Source organism: Seriola lalandi, unplaced genomic scaffold, assembly GCF_002814215.2.
Source record: "Seriola lalandi dorsalis isolate HSWRI2012SDOR001 ecotype SW California unplaced genomic scaffold, Sedor1 jcf7180002054335, whole genome shotgun sequence".
NCBI classification, from domain to species: domain Eukaryota; kingdom Metazoa; phylum Chordata; class Actinopteri; order Carangiformes; family Carangidae; genus Seriola; species Seriola lalandi.
In genome coordinates this window covers 677379-704457 of record NW_019524888.1, presented here as the reverse complement: position 1 = coordinate 704457, position 27079 = coordinate 677379, and the positions used below count along the sequence as shown (strand labels likewise).

The 27079-nt window shown below is 41.6% G+C and overlaps 1 protein-coding gene across 2 annotated transcripts; it reads right to left on the bottom strand.

Annotated features, from left to right (window-relative positions):
• Nucleotides 1-988: 988 nt before the first annotated feature.
• asap3 (ArfGAP with SH3 domain, ankyrin repeat and PH domain 3) lies at nucleotides 989-25315 on the bottom strand. 2 transcript variants are annotated; one of them, XM_023407434.2, is made up of 26 exons: nucleotides 24923-25315; nucleotides 20820-20892; nucleotides 18245-18390; nucleotides 16645-16719; nucleotides 15306-15355; nucleotides 14549-14672; nucleotides 13523-13608; nucleotides 13101-13176; nucleotides 11983-12069; nucleotides 11645-11754; nucleotides 10890-10959; nucleotides 10707-10794; nucleotides 10374-10422; nucleotides 9390-9556; nucleotides 9148-9281; nucleotides 8890-8981; nucleotides 8604-8784; nucleotides 7330-7415; nucleotides 7072-7187; nucleotides 6922-6989; nucleotides 5300-5407; nucleotides 4872-5085; nucleotides 3791-4082; nucleotides 3270-3492; nucleotides 2957-3088; nucleotides 989-2808 (listed from the first exon to the last, which is right to left on the bottom strand). In XM_023407434.2, the coding sequence occupies exons 1-26, from the start codon at nucleotides 25046-25048 to the stop codon at nucleotides 2734-2736; spliced, it is 3048 nt and encodes a 1015-aa protein (XP_023263202.1). In that variant the 5' UTR covers nucleotides 25049-25315; the 3' UTR covers nucleotides 989-2733. The 2 variants fall into 2 exon arrangements, with proteins under 2 accessions (XP_023263202.1, XP_023263203.1); XM_023407435.2 differs by having other exon boundaries at nucleotides 2961-3088.
• Nucleotides 25316-27079: the final 1764 nt, after the last annotated feature.

The following is a 27079-nucleotide window of genomic DNA, read 5'->3' as shown; positions in this document are numbered from 1 at the left end:
ACGGCATTAGTGAATGAATACATTAACTATACAGTATGTTTTAAAAATAACATTTCACAAAGTGCTTCTTGTATATGCTGTATGCATTAGTACAGGCAGATGGGCCTAATGGGAGGAAGTGTTTGCATGTATGGGCTACTCAGTTGGCAAAGGAGAATTGGCCGTGGCATGCAGCATCATTATCTTGGCTGTTAGAGGTGGCCGGTTATGTAAGTGACAGGTTGGAATTTCATCATCCTGGCTTCGGGACAGAGGGTCAGGGCTAAGTAACATCCGGATGGAGGCGAAATGAGGCTGGAAGGATGGAGAGGTGCAGGGAAGACTGCCAAGAGAGACGGATGGAGAGATTTAGCTTTAGGGAGGCATAAAGGGTAGGAGTTTAAAATAAATGATGTCAGAAATGACAGGGAGAAGTGAAAATGCAACTGTCAAATAAGTTCAATTCCAGAAAGGCCATTTAGCCAGCAAGCCAGCAATGCTCTCTTTTTAGCAATCCCCCGTTCAAACTCACATACTTTTAGAATTGAACCACTATATACAGATGGTATAGATGCTATGACTTGGAAAGTCTCTTCTAATTTAATTAAAGCCTGTGAATTAGTTTGAGTCTATGGATTCTGAATTATTGAACACCAGGTATTGAACACTAGGCAAACTCATCATCATCAATTATCATGCAATGCAGCTAAATTTGCCATCCAGAAGTGACAATATTCAGTCATTTGTTTTTCAACATACTGTGCTATACAAGTGTGCAGAAGGAAGTAATAGCAGTAAACCCCTGTCACATTAGGTATTACATAACACATTACTAGGAAATAGGTTTTATATGTGCCGACACTGGCTAAATAATTTAAGACTGGTGTGGTTGTGTAAAGGACTCAGTACCTTTGGTGTGCATTAGCTCTCGGGCTTTGACACTACATTACTCAGTTCAACTCACAACAGAAGTAAAGATATCACCTAGTTTACACTATAGAAGACTCTATGACACTTTATCAGACATGTTTAATGTGTACGTTAAAATATACTCACTAAAATGAGCTACGGTACTATTGTATACATTTGACTGAGTTCCTACTTACAGTTGTAGTCTAATGCAGTCATCCACTGCCTCACACATCAGACGCCTCGTGATTCGTTTGCTTAATGGTCAACACTGTGACAAGACAATATCAGCAGAAACAGTGACGGGCAAAGAGACTCCTCACCAGTTGGTTTAAACTCAGGAATGATTCAAAGGAAGTGAACGCCTGCTGCCTGACTGCCTTTACTTCTCCCTGTCAGTGTTTGTTTTCAGTTTGGCGAGACTGGATCCTTTCTTAACACCGATTATGCAACTGTGTCTATTCCCTTCTCTTGCTCTGACAGTCATTTAGATAACTGATTAAACAGAACAGAGGACACATGGCATCAAGTTAGCAACATGAAGTAACACTATCTGTAATGATACAATTGTTTATAAAGCATAACAGATTAAAAAACATGATATACACTGTACACATCAGTGGACATTTTTAGACAAGTATGTACAACAAATTGTGTGGAATAGCTGTGAAATGTGTTACACTTGGGTATTTGTTACTGGGTTTTAAAAAGTGGAGCAGTTGCACCTCTCCCACTCCCAACTCTCTTACCTAAAGGTTCCTCACTCCTGGAAGATTATCTGTGTGTACACTAAGTGCAAGTGAGCTTGTGTATATCTGATATGATACACACGTGCCTACAGTAACTAACTGTGAGTTCAGTGAACAAATTACTGCAGTGGGGTGGTGCTACTAACAAGCCCTCTTTAAGTGCCATTTCCTGGTAGAACAGAGAGTCTTTTTTTTTTTCCCCTAACACACCGTTGTTATACCAGGTTCTCCAGAGACAGATGCCTGGAGCCAGAAGAAACTGGATCCTCCTCTTTCTTTGTGCAGGCGGTAAGCCTTGCCCAGAGTCAAGATGGCTGAGCTAAAGTTTCAGATCTCTACTCTGGCTGCCCAGACGCCTGGCGTTTTATTGGAGACAGGCTGGCAGGCACAAAGCCATTTTCAGATTCCCTGGGCAGGCTGCAACAGACACTGTGCAGGTTTGAAGCTCACATCCCATCTCTCAGTGTACTGTGCTTTAATAGACTGAACGGTTTCCGTTCAGAACAAAAAGCAGCTATATCCGTATACAGCAGCTGGCTAGGTACACGCTTACAGCTCTGCCAACTCCTCTCAGTGAGTTTAAAGTGCCTTATAGGGTTTTCCCCTGCAGGTAAGTTTTGCCTCTAGGTACTGATCTAGACACCACATTTGCAATATACTGTGTAATCAATGGTTATATGGACATTAGAGACGTTTCCCAAACCACAAATGAATGTGTACTTAATAATTGTGGTTCTGTAGAAACATGTAGCAGTTAGAAAACCAAGGATAGGCCAACAAGATAAAACACTGTCTTTGGAATAAAAGGCTTTATGAACCTTCCCTTGTTAGTTCCCAGGATGAGTAAATGTTAAAAGGTACAATCCCTAAAACAGTGTCATTTAGATCCTCAGGTATCCCATGGCTTCTCTCATCCTCATGTGGAGATATTCTCAGTTTGCTCAAAAGCTCGAGTTTGAGTTGGACCCAGGAGAATAACACTGTCCTCTCCTGTAGATAAAATCCACTGTGTGATGATAAAGTTCCAGTAAGCATCCGATGCTGGTTCAGTTCCTCTAGTATGTTACTATACAGTACTTTCATATTTCCACGTCCTTCAGTCTGTCAGTTTGTGTACATAGTTGACGGGAAAGGTCCCACTCCTAGATGGTTCCCCCTCTATGTGACCAACCTGTTAGGATAAGGAATAACATATTTATGAAGTGAACACATTTTATATATATATCTCACTTTACAGGTTCATTTGGAACCCTTCAAATTGCAACTCAGATGGCAAGTGACAGGGGACAGAAATGAAATTAAGTTGTAGTTGCACTTACCCACCAGTGGATGTCATTAGTGGCTGTGACCACTATGATCTCATCCTTGAAAAAAGCAAGCTGCTCTGAACTGACTGCTCGGCAGTCCACCAAAGCCTTGACACGCTTCTGATGTGGCCTGCTGCCAGAAACCTGGAGGAGACATGTAATATATTTCTCAGTGTGCCCCCAGCAAATTTATATTGACTGTGAAATCTCACAGGCCTTTTCTGATTCTCCAGAGAAAAGAAAAAGTCCTCTGAAATGGAAGACTCTGACATGAAGGACTTAAACTGGCTGAATGTAATACAAAGAGGTTTCTATGTGGCCGTACCATAGCGTTCCTGCGGGGTCGAGGGGCACAGGTCACGGTAGGTGATGATGACGGGGCTGGGGCTGGAGCAGGAGCAGGAGCAGGGGTGAGGGCCGAACTATTCCCCAATAAACTGCAGTACAGCTCCTCCTGGCTACCCACACAGCTCTGAGACAACACACTACATTTCCCTTGGTTACCTCCACCACTGCTGGTCCGACGATACGATGTGGTCTTCTCTGAACTGGAAAATGACGCAGAAGTATAATGAAATTACACTGATCAAAGAAGTTATCATGTGGAGTTATTTAAATAAACGGATAGATCAAAACTGAGGAGAGTTGGATAATCATTTTCATCTGCATAGTATTAAAGCTTGTCCTACAGATACAAGATAGTTTTTATTTCAAGTATTATTTTTAGACATAGCCTTATCTTGAATTGCATCCTCTCAGTGGCCCTATTTAAACCCAACACTATCATGTTTAAAAAAAAATGTGTCAAGACAAATGTGTAAACCGGTTGTAGCAGTGCTGTCTTACCTCACAGGTCCTATGTGATTCTGAGAGGATGTTGACGTGACACTGCTTTGAGACCCAGAACTAGCACCAGCTTGGTTCTCGCAGGTCTGCCTCTGTCCCCTGAGCAGACCTCCATGTCCGAGGGGAGACCTAGGGGGTCTCCCACCTTGGCCTAGGTTCTCTGTGTTGGGTGAGGGAGGGCTGTGTCTCGCCTGTGTCTGGGGACTTGAGGAGTGGGAGGGTGGGTTAGAGCAACGTCTTGGAATGGGGTTTCCTTCCTGTGTTGTGACCGAAATCTGGGGGTCTGAGCGACCTGTAGAGGGGAAGAAAATGAAGTCAAAAAGTAGAACAAGAGGAACACTGTCCATTTAATCTGTTTATAAAACCACCAATAATTAAGTTATACATTCATTCAAAAACAAGTGTGGTATGCTGCCAAGATCTAAAATTAAGCTTTAAATCTGTTATCCGAAGTGGTTCTAAGCAATGGCTGAAGAAACAAGTTATCTTTAGGATTATTATGGAAAATGATTATGGAAAATTTCAATTGACGCAATCATTCAAAGGCTTAAACAAACCCTTATTTATTCAGTTTGGCAGCAGTGAACATAAACAAAATTTAACTGAAAGCAGCTTTATGAATCCACTCAGTAGAACAACATATCAACCGGCATAATCTTACATATAATGTTTTTTTTTTTTTTAACTTGTATTGTGCAATTTTATTATAGGCAACAGCAGAGTCAGTAAACTGCACAGAACAGAGACTGTGGGGTTTAATGTGGAAAATATGACTTGATCTGGCATTCAGTATAATATATTCCTTGGTGGCAGTGCTCCACAGAGATGAAAACAGCTGTTTAACATGTGAGATGGGTAGTGCGACTGAGTAGAAGGATAATTAATCAATCCCTGTTTTCCCTCAATTTAGTGTATTCCATAACTATTAATATTAACTTTAACATTTGCATCGTCAATACCTGATTTCTTAGTACTAAGTTACTTCCTTCTCGTCATTCTTGATAAATATGACGTTTTCAGAGTTGAAATGAGTATATAGGGCATTTTCTAAAATGCAGACAAACCTTATATAGTAGCTCACCTCTTTGGATGGATTTAGCTGGCAGTGGTGGTGGTCCTAATGCTCCAGAGGGGGCACTGTTGGCAGGAGGATTTCTGTACAGGAAGTCCAGATTTTCATAAGTCTGACAGGGCCTGCTGCCTATACAAGCACTAGCCACACTCCAGCGGGCAAAGGACGATCCACCACCTCCATTGGAGGGCAATGGAGAGCGGTTTTTGGGCAATGGGCTCACCTGGAAGAAAGTTGAAAGGAGCACAAGGTTAATTACTATCGTTTCTTCTCGACTCTTTTTGGTTAATTTCTTTTCAGTCATCTTTTCTACATTCATTGAGGACAGTGCAGTGGAAAACCCCAATAATGTTCTTCTCCAAACTTTGTCAAGGCTTTTTTGGCAGAAGGACAAAGTCAGTAATGAGTTTGCCCAGGTGGGGGTGTGTGCTGTTTACCCTCTCATCCAGGTCATCCTCACTGTCATAGAACTCCTGAGACTGAGTCTCCCACATGAACTCCACATGGATCTGAGAGTTAAACTTCCCACTCTGGGCCAGCTCCAACTAAAACACACACACAGAAACACAAACGCTCAGAATACTCATGCACTTCTCCAGTAAAAGACACATAAAAGTTGGGTACAGCTAAGATGTGGTAACTGTGTACTTTCCTCCATCAAGCCAAACCATATTTCAACTTCCTTTCTGGTTTAGTTTCTGCCTCTTGGCCGTTGGGTTGCAATTTTTTTGTTTTTTAGGCATGGGTAAGTAGATCATTTTCTGGACTTTAAGTTTCTGTACCGGCAGTAAGAGGTTTCGAGATTAATATAAAAAAAATCCATGAAAACTGAAAATAACAGGTAAAAAAGGACGGAAAGGGCAGAAGACAGGAGTATAAATGATGTCAACACATGCTGTCACACACCCCTGTGCAGTTTTGGGGAAATCCCTCTTGAGTCTGTGTATATCAGTGCTTTCAGCAGATGTTTCAGAGAGTGAAAATAAAAGACAATAAGGAAAGACCTAAGGGGGTTAAATTAAATAATTGATCTAAATGTAGATTCCTGATCAAAAAAGAGATCACCTCAACACAAGTAGATATTAATACAGCCAATGAGTAAAAGGAGAGCATTTTCAGGCACTTTTCCTATGTAACTTTTTTTTGATTTCTAAACAGAAAGCCTTCAAAACAAGGATGTGCACAATCAAACAGGATATTACACAAGACGGGTCTGATTCAGCAGGGCAGATGTCCGGTAAGAAAATAAAACCAGTTTATAAATGATACGCAGTGGGACCTGATGAGGATAAGATTCTTTGTCCTGGGACTGAGTCCTTAGCCGAGCTTTGCTGCACAGGGAGTTATTTTAAGGTAGTATTTCCAGCTGTGGAAGTTGTCTCGTTTTGTTTCTGAGGTTGGCTTTCTATTAGGTATTTTAATGTTGCAACTCGATTCCTCGGTTGAACTTAACCTCCTCACTGTGTGTGTTCTTTGAAAATATGAATTAAAACCTTAAAGGTATAATATATAACTTTTCTGCATTAAAATGTCTAAAAACCACTGGACTATATGGACCCTATATGTGTCAGCATTGTCATTGTCTGCCAGAAGTGGTCAAAATTTACTTTTTATCCAGTTTTAATTCACATTTTTGTGATACACATTTTAGATCTTGGACATTTTTAACTATATGTTTTAACCAGATAAAGGATTTTAGTTATCAGACGTCTGGATCACAAGTTGTCGGAGAAACAAGCTGAGCAATCATTAGTGGTAGCTCGGCTCACAGCCCCTCCTTTTTAATTTGAAACTGCTTTATTCAGTGTGTTCACCGGTTTTCTTTACCCGGTCTCTCTGTTATGGCGAGGAGGACACCCTCTGCGGATCAATTGGCAATGAAAAAAAACTGGGAGACACTGACTCCAAAGACAGCAATAACAACTCCCAGGATTCCACGCTACTTCACGCATTACCAAATGGCATCTTTTGTTATTGTTTAGACTGAGTGACCCTTTGTGGCAGAAGTTACATACTGTGTGTTTAAGTCAGATTAAAAGAGAGAGGAGTGAGGTCTTACCAGATCTACACATTTTGTGTGCTGCAGCCTCCTGGCGATATCTAGGGCAGTCTCTCCTGCTGAGTTCACTGTAGGAGACATAAAAAAAAAATGGTTTAAGTATTCACTGATTGCACGGGTGGAAAGAAAAATAAATACAGCAAAATGTACCTGTGTGTAGGGCTGCCTTTGCTTTTAGCAGTAACTTGAGAGACTCAGGCTTGTAATGCAGGACACTGTAATGAAGAGCTGTGTTTCCCTCTGCCGTTCTTTTCTCCAGACAGTTGCTGTAGAGTGATCATAGAGCACAGACAGATGGTGTTAAACATTACCATCTTTCATCGCAAGTCTAACAAAACTGACCAACAGCTTAATCCTCTTCATACTAAGGAGATACAAATCTTACTTCACTATTTTTCAGTGTCTGACCTGTTCTGGCAGAGGAAATCGACCAGCGCCAGAGAGCTTCTTTCCTCCAGACGCACAGCAAGATGAAGAGCTGTCTCTCTGATCCCCTTATAAGGAAAGAAATTAGTACAAATTAGGCCATATTGTCGACCCTCAAAAGATTTTACAGCTGCACAGAACTTTTCACCAAGTTTGCTGTTAGTCAGTGGCATCAAGTTGCTGCATTTTGCATCTGACAATCGGGTCTAGAGACTTGATAGAAGAATAGGAGTGTCAAGATACCAGAACTTTGGTAGTCGGTACCAATACCAATTAAAGTCCAATACCACAAATAATAAATTCAATACCACAGCAGAATTCAGAATTTTCAAAATCAATTTGGTACGAAATATCGGTTTGCATGATATCCCTAATTCTTATAGAAGAACACCAGTAAGGCTAATGTCAGAGACTGTAACAATTCATTTGTGTCTGTGTGTTAAAAAGAGAAAATATTCCTTCAGCTTTAAGGATTATTTGTTTATGAGAAGTGTAGAAGGAGGGGGATAAGGAAGGCGGAGAGGTGCGTGTGTAAATCATGGAGTTTGTCTCACTTGTTAACAGACGTGAGCTCTGACCTAAAAGCTGAAACAATAAACGAGGGCCAACTCTCTCTCTCTCTCTCTCTCTCTCTCTCTCTCTCTCTCTCTCTCTCTCTCTCTCTCTCTCTCTCTCTCGAGCAGGAAGTTGATGACAGTAGGGTAGAATGTGATTAAAGACCAGAAAAGCAGGCGTTGGAGAGAGACAGCAGAGGCAGGGAAAACAAGATGAGAGGATGAGGAGACAAAAAGGGAGGGAAAGATTGGATTAGAGGCCAAAAGAGATGGGAGGGTCTCCGACTACCCACCCACATGATCCATGCACACAAGAGGACAATTAACACATGCTTCACATACTGTAACTATCCACACACCTCCTACACACTGTATGTCGTGACTTTTTTTTTTCCAACACTAGAGGGTTGGGTGATTCTATTTTTATCCAGCTCAGTCATAACTCCAAAGTGACAGGGACAAGTAAGTAACCTTTTGAAGCATCTCACAAATGTGTGTGCAACTTTAAGCAAGCAGGGTGGGCGGCCTTGTCAGGATGTAGCTGTCATTCTCCCTAAATGCATGACATCTGTGGGAATGCTCAGAGTTTCAATTTGTCATGAGATTAAATGTGTTTATAATGTTATTTGCCACCCTCACAGGATAGATTTCAGGAAGAAATGCCAGTGTGAAAATCCACTCATGGCTGTAAATTATCTTCACCTGTCCATCGGGCAGTGTGAGTGGATTGACCAGGTCTGCTCCCTCAGCATAGAGCTGCAGAAGAGAAGTGAGGTCCCGACTCCTCACGGCGTCATACAGCCGTCCGGGATCTGCTTCTTCTCTACGTAGGACGTACCGCCGCTCAGCGTATTTTGCCACAATGTACTCCTTTCTGGCATTCCTGGTTGTACAGGATGCACCAGTTAATGAAAAACAAAATATAACAAATTAAAAAAATGTCTCTTTAACAATCAGATTTTTGATTAAAATGAAATCAGGGACTCACATGTCACTTTGTGGCAGTGGTTTGACAGCATCATTTGGAAGGCCAGCCTCCATGATGTCATTGAATCTGGTGTTGCCAATACTGACAGCCAACTGCAGTAAAACACAATGCAGCCACAAAGATGTGACACAGAGGCATTTGAATGAGAGGCAAGCGGTTACATAATGTCTGCAATTAGGAAATCCTGACAACAGAAAATCCACCAGGATTGTGTCTGTTTTTGCGTGTACTGTGTGTTTCCATGTGTGCATTTAGTACCAGGAGCTCTGATGTGCTCAGTAGGTCCAGAGTGAGAGACTGGATCCTGGAGTAGTGGACACCCAGCTCTCTGTGGATCCCAGAGCACTCGATACAGGTCAGAATACCAAGATTCGTTGACAGCCAAGTTGGATCTGAAATACACAGAGCAAAAAAAACCCAATCATGAATCATTTCATGCTCAGAACATAAATTTCCACATTTACTTCTGCAATTATCATCAACGTCAATAACTGTCTGACCTGGAGCCCCACAGTCAGCACAGGCCTCGTTGCCGGGCATGTGTCGAAGCTCAGCGATGATGGCTCGGGAAAGTTCCTGGAGCCCGCTGTCCTGGAGGTGGAGCTGGTCTCCTCCCAGTGCTGTGTTCAGGGCCTCCTCCTTACTGTTCTGCAGCACTGACACCCAACTAAAGTACAGACACACACACACACACACACACACACACACACACACACAGATATATATATATAGAACACAGCGTTTACACATAGTGTCCCACCAAGGGAAACTAAAGAAATGATCATTTCAGTCTTTCCTCTGAAGATCAAAAGTATTCCACCATGTGTTTTGCATGTGTTTTCTGCTCAGTTGTCTAATGATAAGTCATCACTCTCACTTTCTCAGTTTCGTGAGTTCTCTACCATCCAGACTCATACTGAACCTCATGTCTTTCATTTCTGAAGCTCTGGTACTTTTCCCTTTCAAACCGTTTCCATTCCCCTCTGTCCCTAAACTCACACAGCACATCACATCAAAGAATCTGCCTGGAGGCCCACACACAAGGGAAGGGCAGGGGACAGAAAGCCCCACATGAAACCCCATCCAACACCACATCACAACACAGAAAGTTCCCTTGCTTGCTGTCTGTGGCTAGTAAGAGAAGTCCCACCCAACACCAGCTGGGCTGGGGGGGTCTTCACGGACAGCTTTCCTTTAGTGTCGCTCCCTTTTTCTCCATTGTCAGCCTTGCTTGCTCTTCATTGCAAACAGGATCAGACTGTATACTCTTTATAGCACTTAACTACACAACCTTTATCTTTCTACTGGACTCCTCCCTTTTAGTACACCTCCCATTGTTCTAAATGCAGGCTTCTTTCCAATACAGACTTAAGCTTGAATAAAAGTTGCATGATATGTCACAACTTGCTTACACAATGAAGAAATACATGGGATAAGGAAGTGAATAAAGCTAACATGCAGCGTACAGTAGTTTCAATGCTTACATCAGACATTCCTGCTCATCTTCTGCCTGGAAATGGTAGGTCCGATTATCTAGGAGAAGAAGAAACGGTGATTAGATACTGTCGGCTTATCTTGAAAAACCTAACAGTAGTTGGAGTGAAGAGGGTTTCAAAGTTGAAATGCAACAGTGGAAACAAAAGTTGAATCTCTGGTGTTTATCCCAAATAAAATCTGTTTTGATCTCAGTTTCTATGAATGTGGGGACCAAACAGGCATACTTCCACACAGCTGTGCTGCATATGATTCTTCAGAGTCTTTAATGATTATATGTCGAGGGTAAAAGTGTAAAGGTCAAAGCTTAGGAATGAACGTACGAGTGACCAGGTCAAAGATCCTCCTGTCCTCTGGGTCTGGTCGCACCTGACAGGTCAGTAGGTTCAACTTGGCAGGCGGTCGATTAATCTGAAGACAGACACGCACACCTATGTCAGCATGTGTTGAAAAAATTGGACATAATTCAATTGACAGATGCTTGATGCTTGTCCACGTGTCCTCACCGTGCTGTGGGAAATGGTCAGGCAGCCAAATTTGACTCCGCACTTTCTCTTCTGCCACACCTTCCGGATGCTGAAGTGTCGACAAAATATGCACAATTGGAGAAAAAAAATAACAAATAGACTTCATACACATCATCATTATTAATGTAATAATATTGACCAGATGGTTTCTATGCAGTTTATCAACATGCACCCTATACACTATGCTGGCTCAGCTTACTTCTGTTCACAGTGTTTCAGTGTTGCTTTCATTATCATTGCATTCATTATCTTGACTGAATCAAGTAAAATGTCAGGGAACTTTTTCCATTTTGTGTCAGTGGCCTGAGGAAAGTTTACTCTCCTCCTGTCTCACATTCGCCCTACTGAACCACATCCCCTCTCCTTATCACACAGTAATCTAGCACTGTGTGTGTGTGTGTGTATGTGTATGCGAGTGTGTGCATGACGCAAAAGTTGGATCTGCTCCGTTAGCCAGTCTGCCAATAAGTTCCACAGGAGGGGCCCCTGCTTGAATCTTCATCTCACAATAATGAAGACCAGCTGGGGTAGACAAAGTCTGAGTTCCCCTTTCTCTCTCCGTGCCTTGCTGGCTTACTTTTTTACCGAGCTCTGACGTGCTTGCAATCAACAGTGAGAAGTATTTTTCACTTTAAAAATATTACAATTTTCTGTATGTGAACAGCTAAAATTTTGTATAGATTTTGTATAGCTAGAACACGTTAAAAGTTTTAATAAGTTATGCTTTTACACACCCATCACTCTTCTTGAGCAGAAAGCCAGATTTCTCTGTCCCATACTTTTTGTTGCCCTGTGGTTGGTGGATGCTGTACCCATTGCCAGAGTTCTTCCTGTTCATATACTCCTGGGACACAAAGAGGGATTTAGGACATTAGCGCAAAGGTTCCAAGCTAGCTCTGCAGATCATGACATTTAAAACAATATAAAACACAAAGTAATCTGATACCATCAACCACAAATTAAAGCCATCTGCTGCTGGACTTTTTAGAGCACACATGTTTATACACTGGCTGAAGATCTGCAGTATTCTGGTTATATATGAGTATAATAATGATATTAGGAATAAGCATACCTCTTTCCCCTCCACTTGGAGAAGTAATCTGAGAGAATCCCTCAATTGAGTGAGTTGTTTTACTTCCTCATCCTGGTCCAGACGCACCTATAGCACACACACACACACACACACACACACACACACACACACACACACACACACACACACACACACACACATGGATACATACACACATACACACACACACCATAAAAGTCAGTTTATTCAATTGCAGTAATAAAAAACAATCTAATTAGTTGAAAGAACAACATGTTTTTTTGTCTTCTCTCGTGTTCATTAGCTCATATGCAATGTCTGCAATGTTTTTTTGATTTGTTCCCAGAATTGGGTGTGGAATGACAATAAATCAGAGCTTTGTGTAATGGCCTAAATAATGCAGAACAGAGCTCAGTACTGGGGTGTGTAGTCCTAGGAGGTTGTGTTTTTTATATTAAGAAGCAGAGTGAACAGTCTTGTTCATTTAACTGAAATATTTGAGCAATTTTCCAGGGAACCAAACAGAGATTCTGTCTGAATTTCCTTCTCGAGGCTGACGGCTGGCATGTCTGAGCGGGTCTGTGTTCTGCCCATGAAGAACCAGAAAAACCTCTAACGTTCTTAGTATCACAGTTAACAGTCTGTTTCCAGTGCTCTATCCAGAGAAGGGAAGAAGGCAAATTTTGTGCAGACTGGAAACCAGTCAGAGTGGTCAGAGAAATAGGTGTGCAGCAGGGAAAGAATGAAAATGACGGATGCTTTCTTTTTCATCTAACAGGGGAAAGCATTTCTGGGAATAGACTCCAATAACAGTCTCAGCCTGTGGGTTCAGCTGGGGGGACGCTTCAGGGGAGAGGGAGGCTGAGGTTTTGCCTGTTGGGAAAGAGTGAAATAGTGCTATAGGAGGTACTAAAACACTGTGTGATTTACAGCGACAGATTTACTGTAAGTGACTTCCTTGGACACAGATTTACCTGTTGTTGTGACTGAGCAATGTATGACAAATGGAGAAAAGCTCTGTGTGTGGGTGGATTGGGGGTATGACAACATCAAAATGCTTTTTTTTCTACCCCTATAAACACTGACTGATATAATGCGGGAGGAGAGAATAAACCAGCAGCAGCAGTTTCTGTGATTACCGTGTGCACAGAAGCAGCAAGCTTCTCGATAAAGGGAGAGAGATTCTCTGCAGCTTTCAGCCCATCCTGAAAGAAACTGAGATCAGAAAAAAGAACAAATGCTGAGTCATGATGGAACTTGAGTCCAAACATCCTAGTTTGCACCAACCAAAACATCACATGCTGAGGCTGTATAAGCAACTCCGTTCCCACATAAAACCTTCAGTAAGATTAAAACGAGTAAATGGTTAACAGAAATAATAGCTTGTAAAAGGAAGTGAAAACCAAAGAACCTCAACTATTATGAAAATTCCCTCTCTAAACCCTGAGGTAGAAATCAAATCCAGATGCTTTTTATGCCAGGAAAAACTTTCTTATTCTTATTTCACACCTAGAACAAAATGGCTGTGACACAAAATAAGGTGGTGTTGGCTGAGACTGACCTGAGCTGGGCCTGGAAATATTTGATGAGGCTCTGGAGAAGATCAGGGCCCTGACGCACCTTCAGCTCCTGGATCTTCAAAAGATACTATAAGGATAAACACAGAAAGTTAGCAAAAAAATCCAGAAACAGCAGCTGTCCCATAGAAAAGCCAGATGTATCCACAAAAACATGAAGCCTGAATATGAAAATGAGGCATCAAGTAAAGCTACCATTTTTCAGTTCCAATAATTTAAGGCTCATCCTGGGCGACGCATCTTTTATATCCTGTTCTGAGTATGTTTTCTAGTATGTGGCTGCTTACTTTCTAGGACACTGCTCCGTATTGTCTCAAAGGTCATGTGCCTTATTTCAAAACTCCAGCCAGTCAGTGAACCTTGTAGACAGAAACTGGAAAAGTCTCCATTCATATAATATGAAAAACAGAGGCACATATTGAAGGCTTTATTGCAAATAATTTCAGGCCTGTCCTCGGTCTAAATTCATGTTTTAAAGGAAAAAAAACTTTAATGGCAAACTACAGTGCTTTTAAAGAGTTTTTGTATGTTTGCAGGAGGAAAGAAGGGCAGACAGACCAAGAGTCAGAGGAGTGGAGAGACTTGCAACGTGTGGAAATTCCATTTTACCTGCCTCCTTTTTGTCTCAACAGCTGGTCTCAGTCAGAGTTAGACCTTTTTTTTTCCTCAGGGTTTTCTCCAGCTACATGTGTGCTAGCTACTGAGACTACACAACCCTTTCAGGTGTGGGGTCATTAAGCAGTTTCATCTGCCTTTGAACTGCCGTCTAATGCATATGACCCAGCACTCCTGCAAGAGGCAGCAAATTAAACTGACTTTTTGAAGCATATTTTATTTCCATTGAGGAATTACTGGAGAGACACAAAAGGGATCGACCCGGGACATCCTGTCCACCATGGATGGAATATGGAATCCACAAGGCAGACCACCCATGTGAACTAAATCAAGCCTTACTCAGGTATGTGAAAGGTGTCTGTGTCTTGTGTTTTGGCTGGCACCGATTCCCCCACCTCACACATTTGCAGCTGAAAGGACCTCCTCTCTCTCTCCATGTCCTCCCCGCCGTCAGATCCCTCCGTCCTGATCAGCCCCAGCTGCCTGGTCTTCTCCTTCCTCTCCTTCTCTAGCTTCCCTCTGTCAGGCGGAGGGAAAGAAAGAAAGAAAGAAAAGAGAAAAAGCAATAAAAAATGTTATCCAGAGTCTGTCACAATTCTTTAACCATCTGTCTGATCAATTCTCTCTCTGTAATGATTAACTAATCAAGCATTTTAAGTGAGCTGCTTTTTTCCGCCACAAACTGAGGGACTTTTTCCACTAACTCATTCACCTTCCTCATAAAGAGAGAGAGAGGGGGGAGGGGAGTTTGGACAAAAGACAATAAGGGAGAGGTGAAATCTCTTTACAACATTATAAAACACTTTAAACCACCATCAGAATGAGATCAAATGATGTCTGCAAAGTGCAAGTGCCTCAGTTTTACTTCATAGCAATGTAATGGAGATTGACCACAGGGAATTAACTATTATCACATTAACCTCTGCTGAAGTTACACCAACTTCTATGACCCAGAAAAAGCCAGAAAAGGAAGAGCAAGAATTTTAAATGTGTGACGTGAGTCTCCTTAGACAATAACATCTATCTCAGGCTTCAGTTTCCTGTCTCTTGTGAAAGCAATGAGGTTTAAACATGAAGAACTGGACTAATCACACACTATGCACCAATTTGATTGTGAAGTAACAACCAAAGTGTACGAATATGGTTAATTACATTTTTATGTCGTACTCCTTCCAGCTCTTCTCCATCTGTTTCTTGAGCTCCTGAATATGAGAGAGAAGAAGAAAAGAGTAGATATTTTTCATGTCACCTCAGGAAGGTTGCTGTATATGTTCCTATAGCCAGACAGTAGTGTTTACATGATCAATAAAATACCCCCACGAGAGGTTAATAGTATGCATACAGTCAGGTAAAGCAGCATTGTACAGTGTGGATTTACTGGTAATTACCTGAGTGGGTAGGGCCAGACAGTTGATGGACAGAGACGTGACAACTCACATTAAGGTAACTAGTCTGCAAATCTGGCTGAACAGGATTTCAGTAGCATTTAGCCTTCCTTCACAGTTACAGTGAAGCAATGTTCAGCTGTTGAATCAGATGTTTAAAAGACAGGGCAGTGACAGGAGCTTACAGAGGCATTAGCCTGTTATTACTCACTAGTCTGTTGGCATGGCAAATCAAAAAGTCAAATGCTGGCCAAGACAGATCGGTTCAGTATTGGAGCGTAGCTCAGTCTTACTCATTAATCTGCAGAAACAGCCTCATCTTATCCAATATCTTAAAAGGCTCAGCTGTGTCTACAACACAGACAGACAGCATTATCTGCTTAAAGGGGAAATCCTGTCATTTTAGACAGTGAAGACAACATCTACAAACACAGGTATCTGTCTTCCTGAGCTGCATATCACATGTCACATCTTGAACATATCATATCATCATATGACCCTGTTTGTTGACTCCTACAAATTGATGAGTGCCCGACTATACAATTTTGTGTGTCTTATTACATCTGAATTGTTTTGATTTGAATGTGGGGCTTTAAAAATTATTGATATAATATCATAAAGGACTAGATGTGGTTATGTTGTCATAATTCTGGGATCCCTTTAGTATTACCTCTTCTCATCACTCTGACCACAATGAAGTAAGTTGACACAATTTGCTGATGTTATTGGAGTGTATCTAAGTAAATCTCTACCTGATCATTATATTCATATTATGTCTGAGTTTATTAATTCATTATATAGGTTTATAAAATTTTTCTTGTGTGTAAATATATTCTTAGAGCAAATATATCCAACTTCAAAATATTGTAGCTTTATCAACACTAGCATTTTTTTGCCAATTATTATTATATAATTTTTTTTCCAATATCACCCAGCCCTATTGAAAACTACAAGCTGTTCAAGTTCAAGGATTTTAGGATTTTCAGCTTAAATCAGGAACAGTCTAAACAAGTAAATGACAAGTCATCACAATATGAATATCAGCTTAGCCAGCAGAGGTTGAATCAGTATTTAATAAATCTGTGAAAAACAAAATTTAGACTCACTAGTCTGCTGTCCCGGAGCTCTGACTTCAGTACATTTTCCAAAGGAAACGCCATGATGTTATTGAGGTTTTGTACCTGAAACACATAAGAGCAGAGGAAATGAGTAAGAAAAGTCAAAATTATTCCATATAACATTACAGACAGCCCTTATCTCCTGCAGTATAAGCAAACAGTCACATACACACACAGGCACACACACAGTTCTACAGACTCTTACCGTATCTCCCTATGGACTTTCATTTCTGGGAATGAGTTGTGGATAATCTTAAAAACATGGTGATTCAGTCACTTTGAACTAGTGAGTCATCAAAAGAAAACACTGGACAATAATATGTACCATGATTTTTGGATCCAAGTTGGAGCATGATGCAATGACTTTAATGAAGTGTTTGTGTACACTAAAGTGGAAGTTGAGATTAATTTGAGGTTTGTATGGAGTTGAGATTAATCATGTATGTGGTGAGAATGAATCACACAACAACTAGCCTGACCCCAGTAGGTTGCACTTTAGAGTAAGACATCATTACCACCAGTTCCCCCAAGAAAGTGCATCACATCTTTATCTTGGCATGCTGCATAGTTACATACATTATTGTCCACATGTGTCCAGTTGATCACTGTTCAAGTCTGTTTATAGTCACTGCAGCCTTTCCATAGATCCTGGTGGGTTACAATTAAGCTACACTCTTCTCTTAACATAAATAATGTCCAGCCACTTCCATGAGCTGACTGCTTGCATGAGCTGACCTTGATATATTGACACAAAGGCCTGGAGAGTGGTGGAATTGTTTTGGTTGGCATCCAGAAGCTGGGGTAGCTAATGGGTAAATACATGGAGTTCTGACACAGGGGAATACCAACTTCATCAACACATGTACAAGTGACACAGATCAATGCATCCATGCCTAAATGCACACAATGAGACAGTGGGACAAGAATGTGGCATTAAGACACACGGTCAGGTTGATTTAGCAGTACAACTTTAAATCACTCTCTTGTTTTGGGGCTTTTGGACCCACTTCCTTTTCACATCTGTAAGGTCCAGTCTCCCCTGTGAAGCCTTGATTGACACATGGGAGGGAGTGTGTCAGACGGTGTGGGTTGTGTGTGTGTGGTTGTGTGTGTGTGTGTGTGTGTGTGTGTGTGTGTGTGTGTGTGTGTGTGTGTTTATTCGCACATGGAGGTCTGGGATGAATTATCATCTCCATAGAAACTATCAGTGGGAGGGTTCCGGACTGCGCCATATTTTGCAGCCCAAATGCGCAAGCATGCAGCTCTTTAAAAAACCTGTTTCCTCCATGCATTCATGCATGCACACGCACACGATGAACACAAACATACACCCGGCATCTTATGGGAATAGATTTGGAGTTCTGCCACCTGCTGCCATTTCACATAATTTAAATTCAAATTTATCTGATTTATTGCCATTCTTTAGGGGTTTTCGAGACATGTAAGAGACCAGCTTCTCTTTCCTCTTTTTATTTTCCACCTAGGTTTTGCGTGTGTGGTTTGAACCTTCAAGTAAAGGACAGCTAATTTGAGGAAACCACCCCTTCCTGTTCTCCTTTTCTTCCACACTCTTCTCCCCTTTCCTCACCAGATTTTTGAAGAGGGCTGTGACCTCTCTGGTGAACACAGCCAGGTTGAGGAAACCTGTCGAGACTTCGTTGTTGTCCTGGGTCAGGTGACTATTCCCCAGGTTCTCCAGCACCTCGATATACAGCTCCTTGTTGTCCACATGGGCTGAAAAGAATCACACATGCACACAGAATGAGTAAAGACATAGGCTGGTAAAATGTCTCAGACTTAAGTTACATGTGCAGAAAATCTGAAGAGGGCTGATTCACTTGCTCTGTTGCAGTGAGAGTATTTTAACGAGACAAGCATGTGGGACAAATTAGTGCTGGTTTCCACCCATCCATGCTTTTCTCGGGCTTATAGGTCAATGTGTAATGTTATAGGTCACTTTTCCAAGGGTCATGACCTTAGTGGGCTCTCATTCTGTTGAATTTATGTGGAAAAAAGCTGATGGAAAAGAATCTGAGCTCTGACCGGCATCACTTTGGTTTACATTGCACTAAACAAGGTTTTATCCTAGAGCTATTTGAAAGTGTGGTTTAGATGAGGACATCAAATAAACACAAGTCAAAATCCGAGCCATGGAAGACATCATTTTCAAAGATGGGCACCCGATGAACAATTACAACCAAATCTCTGTTCATCACAGTCATATAGAAACTTCTTGACTGTCTTTTGGAAACCCCAACATTAGTGTAAAAATGAAACCATTTGTTGGTGGCTGTAGACTGATATGCATCTGCAGAAGTGTCCGGAGCAGACTAAACAGACAAAAGCAGAAATAAGCAGAGAGAGTATCATAAGTTCATCTCTTCTGCTCCAGTTTCCATGTATAAAATATATAATGGTAAACTGACAGTAGCTGGGAGACAGACTGACACAGCTGTACTAACTGACTGTAAAGCAAACATGGAAAATTTTTTATGAATGAGCAAAATTTGGAAATTAAGGAAAGAATGCAGACACACTGCAGGACGGACGAGACAGAATCGAGGGGAGCAGGAAAACTGAGCGGTTGTGGCTGCATGGTTGTTAAAAAGGTATTATAACAAACAACATACGTGTATCTATCAAACAACAAACAGCTGAGTCACAGAGTAGCTCAGAGGATGATTTTCATGCTGACCTTTTAGTACCAGATACCAGCAGACCAACTCAACTCTTCACTCCTCTGCCAGAACACACACAGACTCACAGGCCTCAGCGTCTTGGCAGAAAAATGGTACTTAGCGGTTTATGGGAATAGAGAACTAAAGAAGAGAAGATCTCACCATGTGTGCGTGTGTTTTTTGTATGTGTGACACAGAAAAGGGGCCATCAGACCAGCATGGGGAGATGTGGGCGTGTGACTTAATGAGTCAGACTGTCAGTCCACAGTTACTATCAGGACAGTTTAGGTGGTTCAACATAATGAGAGAAATTCTCTTTGTCACATTATTGTAACCAACCCTCATGATTCAACTTTGATACAGAGGAAGAAATAGAATAGGAGAGTGAATAGGGAATAATCATGGACGACTTCTCTGCATCTAGTTGCCTAATTCTGAGCAGCTGCCTCGCTGACTAATTTTTACTAAAAACTATGAGTTGAAGTCTTGAAATGGGAAACAGGCTTGTAAGCGAGTTCAGAAAAACAACTTCAGTTCCTCTCTTTCTCTCGCGCATTTTTGAGGTGAACACTCACATCTTATCTATGTCGAATCACATCCAATTCTGAGGGAGCAATGGCAACTTATGGTGACACAGACCTATATGACACACACTCACAAAACATTAACTTGGTGACCCCGTGCAGCTGTTAGGCCACTGTGAAGTGAGCACCTTGTTGTTTGCCGAAACCACACATACCATTAACCTTAACACAGACACACACACATACACCACAAAAGCATACACTCTGTATGGATATAAACACAATCACCCAACATCCTACGCACTCTGGTCCCATAACAAGGGGCCTCACTCATAAACACCACTGCCCACACGAGCCTGATGATGTCATCCGAACCAGGCTTGTACGATGAATTATGTGGAGGCCCCCAATGCACTGAACAGCTCATCCTGCCATAATAGAGGCTGACCTTTATCTGAAAACTCACTGCTGAGCTAACATACTTTGGAACAAGACATCCTTCAACATGGATTGGAAAGTGGTAAAACACATTTGTGCAGATCTCCCTACTGGTCCTGTCACTTTCCTATGACCTTGATTGAAAATCTTAAGTTTGAAAAAAAAATCCCAACATAAATTACACTTTATATTCCAGGTGCTTCCTACCATATCACACAGTCCACCTGCTGATGAAAGCTCTGGAAAGAGCTAGATAATGGACCTTGAGTTCTTGCCAAACTACTATTTCCAAAGTCAAGAATGGACTTGAATCGAAGACAACACTGATGAGAAGTCCTCAAAGTGCTATGGATGAAATTATAATAGCTGCTGAGCACAGACTCATCTCCATGACAGTTAGGGTGTGATATGGTTGAAAGCTCTGAAAAAACCGGGAGTCAGACTTTTAGCTGAGGTCATTTACTCACACTAGTAATGCAATGTGTGAGTGAGACTATACTGTGTGTGACATATTGACACTTACAGAGTCCAGATGTGTGTATAGCTTTGATCATCTTCTTCATCCTCTGCAGAGTTGTGTGATCCATCTCCAGAGACTGCAGTAAAACAGAGACAGAAATGGGTGGGTGAAATTATAAATCAAGAATAACATTTGACAACATCTACATCCTAAGGGTGGTCTATATGAATCAAGTCCGGCACAACTCGACTCGATTCTACTTGTTTTTGGTACCAGGTAGTTCTTTTTCCACTTCAGATAGTACCCTTTCAATTCAGTAGCGACGCTGCATGAAGCTATGGAGACTTATCTTCAACATGACACACGCACACACAGGAACAATGGAGGATATCGAAGGGATGCTGTTCTCGATTCCCAGATTGTGGATGTTTGTCACATCAAGGAGACAGATTTTGGTTCAGAAGAGGCTGAAGGCAGCAAGACAAAAGACTGCTAAAGAAAAAAACAAACAAAAAAAAACAAAAACAGGAGAGCTTGGGAAATACTTAATCAGAATTCAGATTATGTACTGATAGTAACTCTCTTGACTAATCATTAGTCTGCAGTTTTCATGTCACCTTTTGGTATTGCCTCCATTGTTCCAAGTGAGTTGAGGGGAAAAGTACCAGGTGCCAGTTTTGCCCGATGGAAAATCAAAAAAGGCGAGTAGAGGTGAGTTGAGCCAGTACCATGCAGTAGTAAATGGTCATAAATTAATATTTTGATATTGATATACTATATTGCACGTTTTCTGGAAATCTACTTGAGAAAAACCGGTGAAATAAATAACTAAATAACTGAATTTAAGCAAGAAACATTGCATTGCATTGATGCACAAATCCTATAAATACAATATTGCCATACTGTAAACCTGCTTGTTGGTTTGCAACATTGCCTCAAAAGACCTAATTAGACACCGAGAGATTTTGAGGGGACATCAGTTTCAGCAGTACAGAAGAAATCTCTGACAAATTTCTACAGTTTCATCCTTTTATTAGCCAACTCCACACAAGACTTTACGCTCCCCAATGATCAGATTAGGGATTACAATCTTTCATGATCATAAAAATTAGTACTCGGTAGTGCTCCCTCTTTCTTCTTTAGGTTTACAGTAGGAGGTAGGTTTGTGTGTGTTTAGTTAAGTTTGATTTTCTCACGGTATGTGACTAAGGTTAACAGGTGAGTCAGCATTTGCCAGCAAAACAATCATGTCTTGCGCTGTCATGTAGTCCCCCGAATGATGTCACTTATTCACTTCCCCTGTCTGTCTGACTGTCACTTTTCAGGTTGAAACAACACTTCCCCACATTAAAACCAGACTAGGTTTTTTTTTGCAGGAAAGAAAGCTTTCATGGAACTATGACACATGATGTAAACTAGATGCAAATAGTCAATTGGCTTCATTGTATTTGGACAACCAATCTCTTCTAAACCAACAAGGTTTGAACTACATCTTGTTTATTCTCCTTAAACAGGCCACTTCTTTCACCACGTTAGACACATGGTACTCCACCTTCGTGCCACCACCAGAAATAGCTTTAGTGAGCCAATAATCTAGACTTAACAGAGACTCTGTCTTGTTAGATTGTGTTTACCCGCCCCAGTCTTTCCCAGTCAAGTCCACTCCCTAAGTGTTACTTCACTAATTAAAAGGTGGTGTGGGTGTTGTGTAATGTGGTTCTGAAGACAATGAATGGGAAAGTAATTTCGTGGAGACTGGAGATGGGAGTTGCTTGTTGCTGCTGCCGCTGCTGCTGCTGCTGCTGCTGCGGTTTCCTCTGCTTGGTAAGTCGGTTGGCAGACGGGGGATAAACAGTGGAAACTGGTGGTGCAGGTCAATGAAATAGGATGCGTTTGTTTAATTTTGTGAAATAAATCAGGGTACACAGACACACAAACAGAAAGATGACGCATCCGTCAATCGAGACAGACAAACTATAAAAGAACAACACACATATCCCTTCTGGAGCAGGTATGGAGCTCCACCCATAGGTGTTAAGAAACTACAGTGTCTTTTGCAGTGCCTTTTTGTGGCCCAAAACAGGACTGTGTACACCTGCTGTAAGGGCGTATGTGCAACTGCTAGCAGCAGAGCTTAATATTTCATGACTAACTGATACTTGATCCCTATTTACCACATTAACTAGGCATGATGACAGACTTCACTACAATATTCAATTTTAACATGTTAACCATAGGAGAAAACTTTAGATCTGTTCTTCAAAAAAAAATTGTTGGGAATGAACAAAGCCCACTATAGCTTATAGCTTTAGGAGACGAAAGCGTTCCATCCCCGTCTTTCCCCTTTTATCGTTGCCTCTAATCAGGAGTAATAAGCAACAAGCAGCTGAGTGTGGGGGTAAAAGGTGTCTCTGTCTCTCTGTCTCTCTGTCTCTCTGCCACAAACCACACACATGCCCACACATTACCCTAGCCATTAATCAAGCTTGTCCCTGCTGAGCAGACTAAACATAATAACCATAGATCTATCTATAAAGGGACTATTGCATCTGTGTGTGAGTCTGCCAGCTTGTCTGTCTGTCTGTCTGTCTGTCTGTCCGTCTGTCTGCCTGTCTGTCTGCACATGTGTAGGATTCCAGCATGATCCTCCCCAGAGCAGCTATTCCAGCTATGTATTTTCCAGGGTGTCATGGCCATAAATAAGGACATTAGGCCAAGATAAATACATCAGACAGCTGTCTAAAACTGCTGTTTATAAACCCTCTGCTGTCTCAGTCTCTCTTCAATTGTCACACTTTCAAGAAAGTCTTAATGAAGACCTTTCAATTCTCATAGACCTTTTAAGACCCCCTGCATTAATGGGTAATGTATCCATTGGATTCCATCATTTAATATCAGTGAATTATTAGGATATTTAAACTGAATTATTGTTGAGTGAGTTGCTGCTGTCAAATAACCACTGCAAAAGGAAACTATATCATTTTCCCACATTATGTATTTTAGAAAAAATATCCTCAGTTTGATGATGCAAACTAATGTGAGCTCTGACTGAAAACAGAACTCCAACTTGAGTTACAGTGAACCATGTTTAGTCAGAAGGAGACATACAAGGAAGGAAAAACTTGTGTGCACATTTGGATTATTTGTTTTATGGCAGAGTTCATGGCAGTCTCCCTCTGTTTCCTCCTTTGCCCGAGGAGCTTCGGGAGAACAGATTTCAAACAAACACACACAACCTCAAACAAGCCTTGAGCCAAAGTACTAGTTCAAACAGACAAAATGATCAAACTGGCCTTCACTTCACCGACAGGCTCGCGAAAGCATGGTCAAACATGTGTGTGCACACTTACACACTACAAAACAATCCCTTATTCTGTCAAAGGGCCACCCTCTTGTCTGGCATGTCTGCTGTGTCATGTGTGTGTGTTCTGTGTGTGTACTGTCTCAGACAGGAAAAAGTAAACCTTCTGTATGCCGTATTACCTCATATAACCTTTACACTTCTGCTGAACCAGGCCAGTCTGCCTTGAATGCTACCATGAACCCTGTAAAGACTGTACAAGTGCAGCACCCAGAACACACACACACATTTGCAAGCAGTACAAAAGCCATACACCATGTCTCAGACTTTATAAAAATGGTCAAAAAACACTTATGAACTGTGATATTGTTCAGTTCAGTACCAGATACTTAACACCATCTTCTAACAGATGTTAAGTGCATCCAGGTCACCACAAAATCACCACACCAGAGACACACATTTCTTTACAAAAAGATGTTGCCCCAACACCAGTTGCACTTGCCCCTTTGTAAATAATCCCGTTGCTGTTAGCATTAGGTGCTTATAACAGCTGGTGGAATGACATTAGCCTATTTTATCAGGTTTTACCATGAGCAGTGCATGTTCACTGCATGTTTGTCTCAGACAGCTGTGCTCACCTTGAAAGAAAGTTGAAAAACTTCAAAGAAACTACTACTACGATGTATAACCAGTTTATCTTAACAGTGCCGTAAAAACCCAACAACTGTCAGAAAAGAGAAAACTAATCTAGCTAGTCGCGGCTACAGGTAAGCGTGGAGCCCTTCTTCAGCTATATGCTATATGGACAGGTAAATAACAAACAAAGGTGCACGTCTCTGTGTGTCTCCTTCCTTCAGCCCCTCACCTCCTCCACGGTTGAAACCGTGTTCCTACAGTCGCTCATTTTGGACTGAAAACTTGAAGTCCCCGGCGAAGACAAATCCTCATTAGTCAGGACCACGAAGTCCGAAATGCTTATTCGCTCCGGCATGTTTCGAGCGAAGAAGGTCCGAGAGTCACTGAGGAGAAAAGTGAGCCAAAGTTTCACGCGCGCATGTAATTCCCATTTGAAGAAAAAAATAAATAAGTTTACTCCTCCAGTGTTTGCAAGATGACAACTGAAGAGAGACCGTATTCCTCACAGTGGTAGTGCCCCAAAAAGCGTCTTTGAGGTGGAAAGTTTTCCAAAACTAGACCCGAGTCCTGACCGATTTTAGACTCCGCTCAGTGAATCTGTGCGCGTGGAGGTGAACCAGCGCGCTATTGTGCGGTTCAGTGAGGGAGGGAGCAAACTCCATCATCACGTGGGAATGTTTGTGCGTTTGTGCTGCCCTGCACACTGCATAGAGAGAGAAAAGAGTGTGTCTGTGTGTACATGTGCGCGCGCGCGCTCGCCCTCATCTCTTTCATTCTTACTTCTCATTTCTATGCAAACTCTAGAGAATCCGCACTGTGGTCGCCATGGATATGCAGAATGCCTCATTCAAAGACTAAACTGAAGGAGAGGAATTTCAATGGATGAGGTGCATATTGCTGAGGGAAAGAACTGCTGAGAGCCAGAGGCATACAGTTCATCTCTGCACTTATGATAGATGAAAAAAACAATTTTATGTTAAGTACTCTATGCTTTTGCACAAAACACAACTCAAACAGATGCAGCATTTGCACATATTCACCATATCTCAAGCAATGCGCAGTGCTTTGCAACAAAAAGGAAAGAAGGTGGTTTCATCTACACTGCTCTTTAATCATTAGTTTGGAGGTGTAACGTCTCTTTGGATCTTTGCACCTTGATCTGCTTGGCTGAAGCTCCAAAGCTCCTGCTTCCTTTTCATCTTATGAAAAGGAGGCATTTTTTATTGAGGGGGAGGATTTCTGAAGTCTTTCCCCACTAACAAAATGAAAGCAAAGGAAAGAGCGCATCAGAGAGATGGGGAAAAAAACTACAGTAGTTGTGCATAGAACATAACTCCTGCATGCCTGGCATTGTCAATCCTGTCAACTCAAAGAAGAGGTGTATCACCGTACCATGCCTCAGGGAGAGCAGTGATACAATACATTATGAAGTGCAGATGGGTGGTTTTAGAAGTGGCGTCAATACAGTGGCTCCCTTTGGTTGTACCACAAAACCACATATTTCCCTACATTAGCTCTATAAAGGGAAAATTAGTCCCAGCTCTATAGGCAACTTGAGGTTATTTTAACCATATTCATGATCCAAGAAAAAATAGCCTCACTTTGTGGTAAAAGGGTTTTTATCTGTTCTTTGTAACTACTTATTACTGCCACTCTGAATAGTGCAGAGCTGAGCTGTGTGCACACTCACAGTGGCGCTGTGTTTATATTCACAAAGATAGACAAACTCCTTTTTGTGTCGCAAGTCTCTGTGCTTAGCAAATAACTCATACACACCAAATGAGTTTAAAAGAGTGGTTATGGGATGTGACCCTCTGAAACCAAAAGTGAAAATTCACTGGAAACTACACAAAATTCTTACAAGTTTAGACAACAATAAAATTAAAAAGATGTGTACTAAAGTCTCCAGAAGAGAAGCTGGAAAACTCGCTCTTCGCCCTATTGATCATGGAGAAACAATGCCTACTCTTATAAGGAAGTGAAGGCACGCGACGAACTCCAAACAGTGCAGAGCCACATAAATAGGCTTGGTGACCCAATTTAACAGGGCCTCACTCATTGTTTCGGTTGCATGCCTGTATGTGTGATACAAGAACACTGGTGAGGGGAAGAGAAAAACTGATGAGAATGAATGCAAGCAGTTTGTATGGATACATGTAGGTGTCTATTATTGTGATATATGTGCAACATATGAGTGTCTGCATGCTCATTTTGCATGCATGTCTGGGCTGATGTAATGCAGAGGCTTGCTGTGTCCCAACAATACCCTCCTTCAGTTTCTTTGCGGCCCCTAGTAAAGAAGCAGAGCCTTTGTGCGTCTGCCAGCCTTCAAGCCTGTTGTCCTGTTGTAAAACTCAGCAAACCGGTCTGCTCAGGCAGTGAACTA

What these genes read in the sequence shown, in the direction of transcription:
- asap3 (XM_023407434.2), bottom strand. Translation starts at nt 25,048, where the DNA reads ATGCCGGAGCGAATAAGCATTTCGGACTTCGTGGTCCTGACTAATGAG. An exon ending in TGAGCACATCAGAGCTCCTG is followed by an intron (nt 8,982 to 9,147) that starts GTACTAAATGCA and finishes GTTTTACTGCAG; the next exon opens with TTGGCTGTCAGTATTGGCAA. An exon ending in AGCTAAATCCATCCAAAGAG is followed by an intron (nt 4,083 to 4,871) that starts GTGAGCTACTAT and finishes TCCCCTCTACAG; the next exon opens with GTCGCTCAGACCCCCAGATT.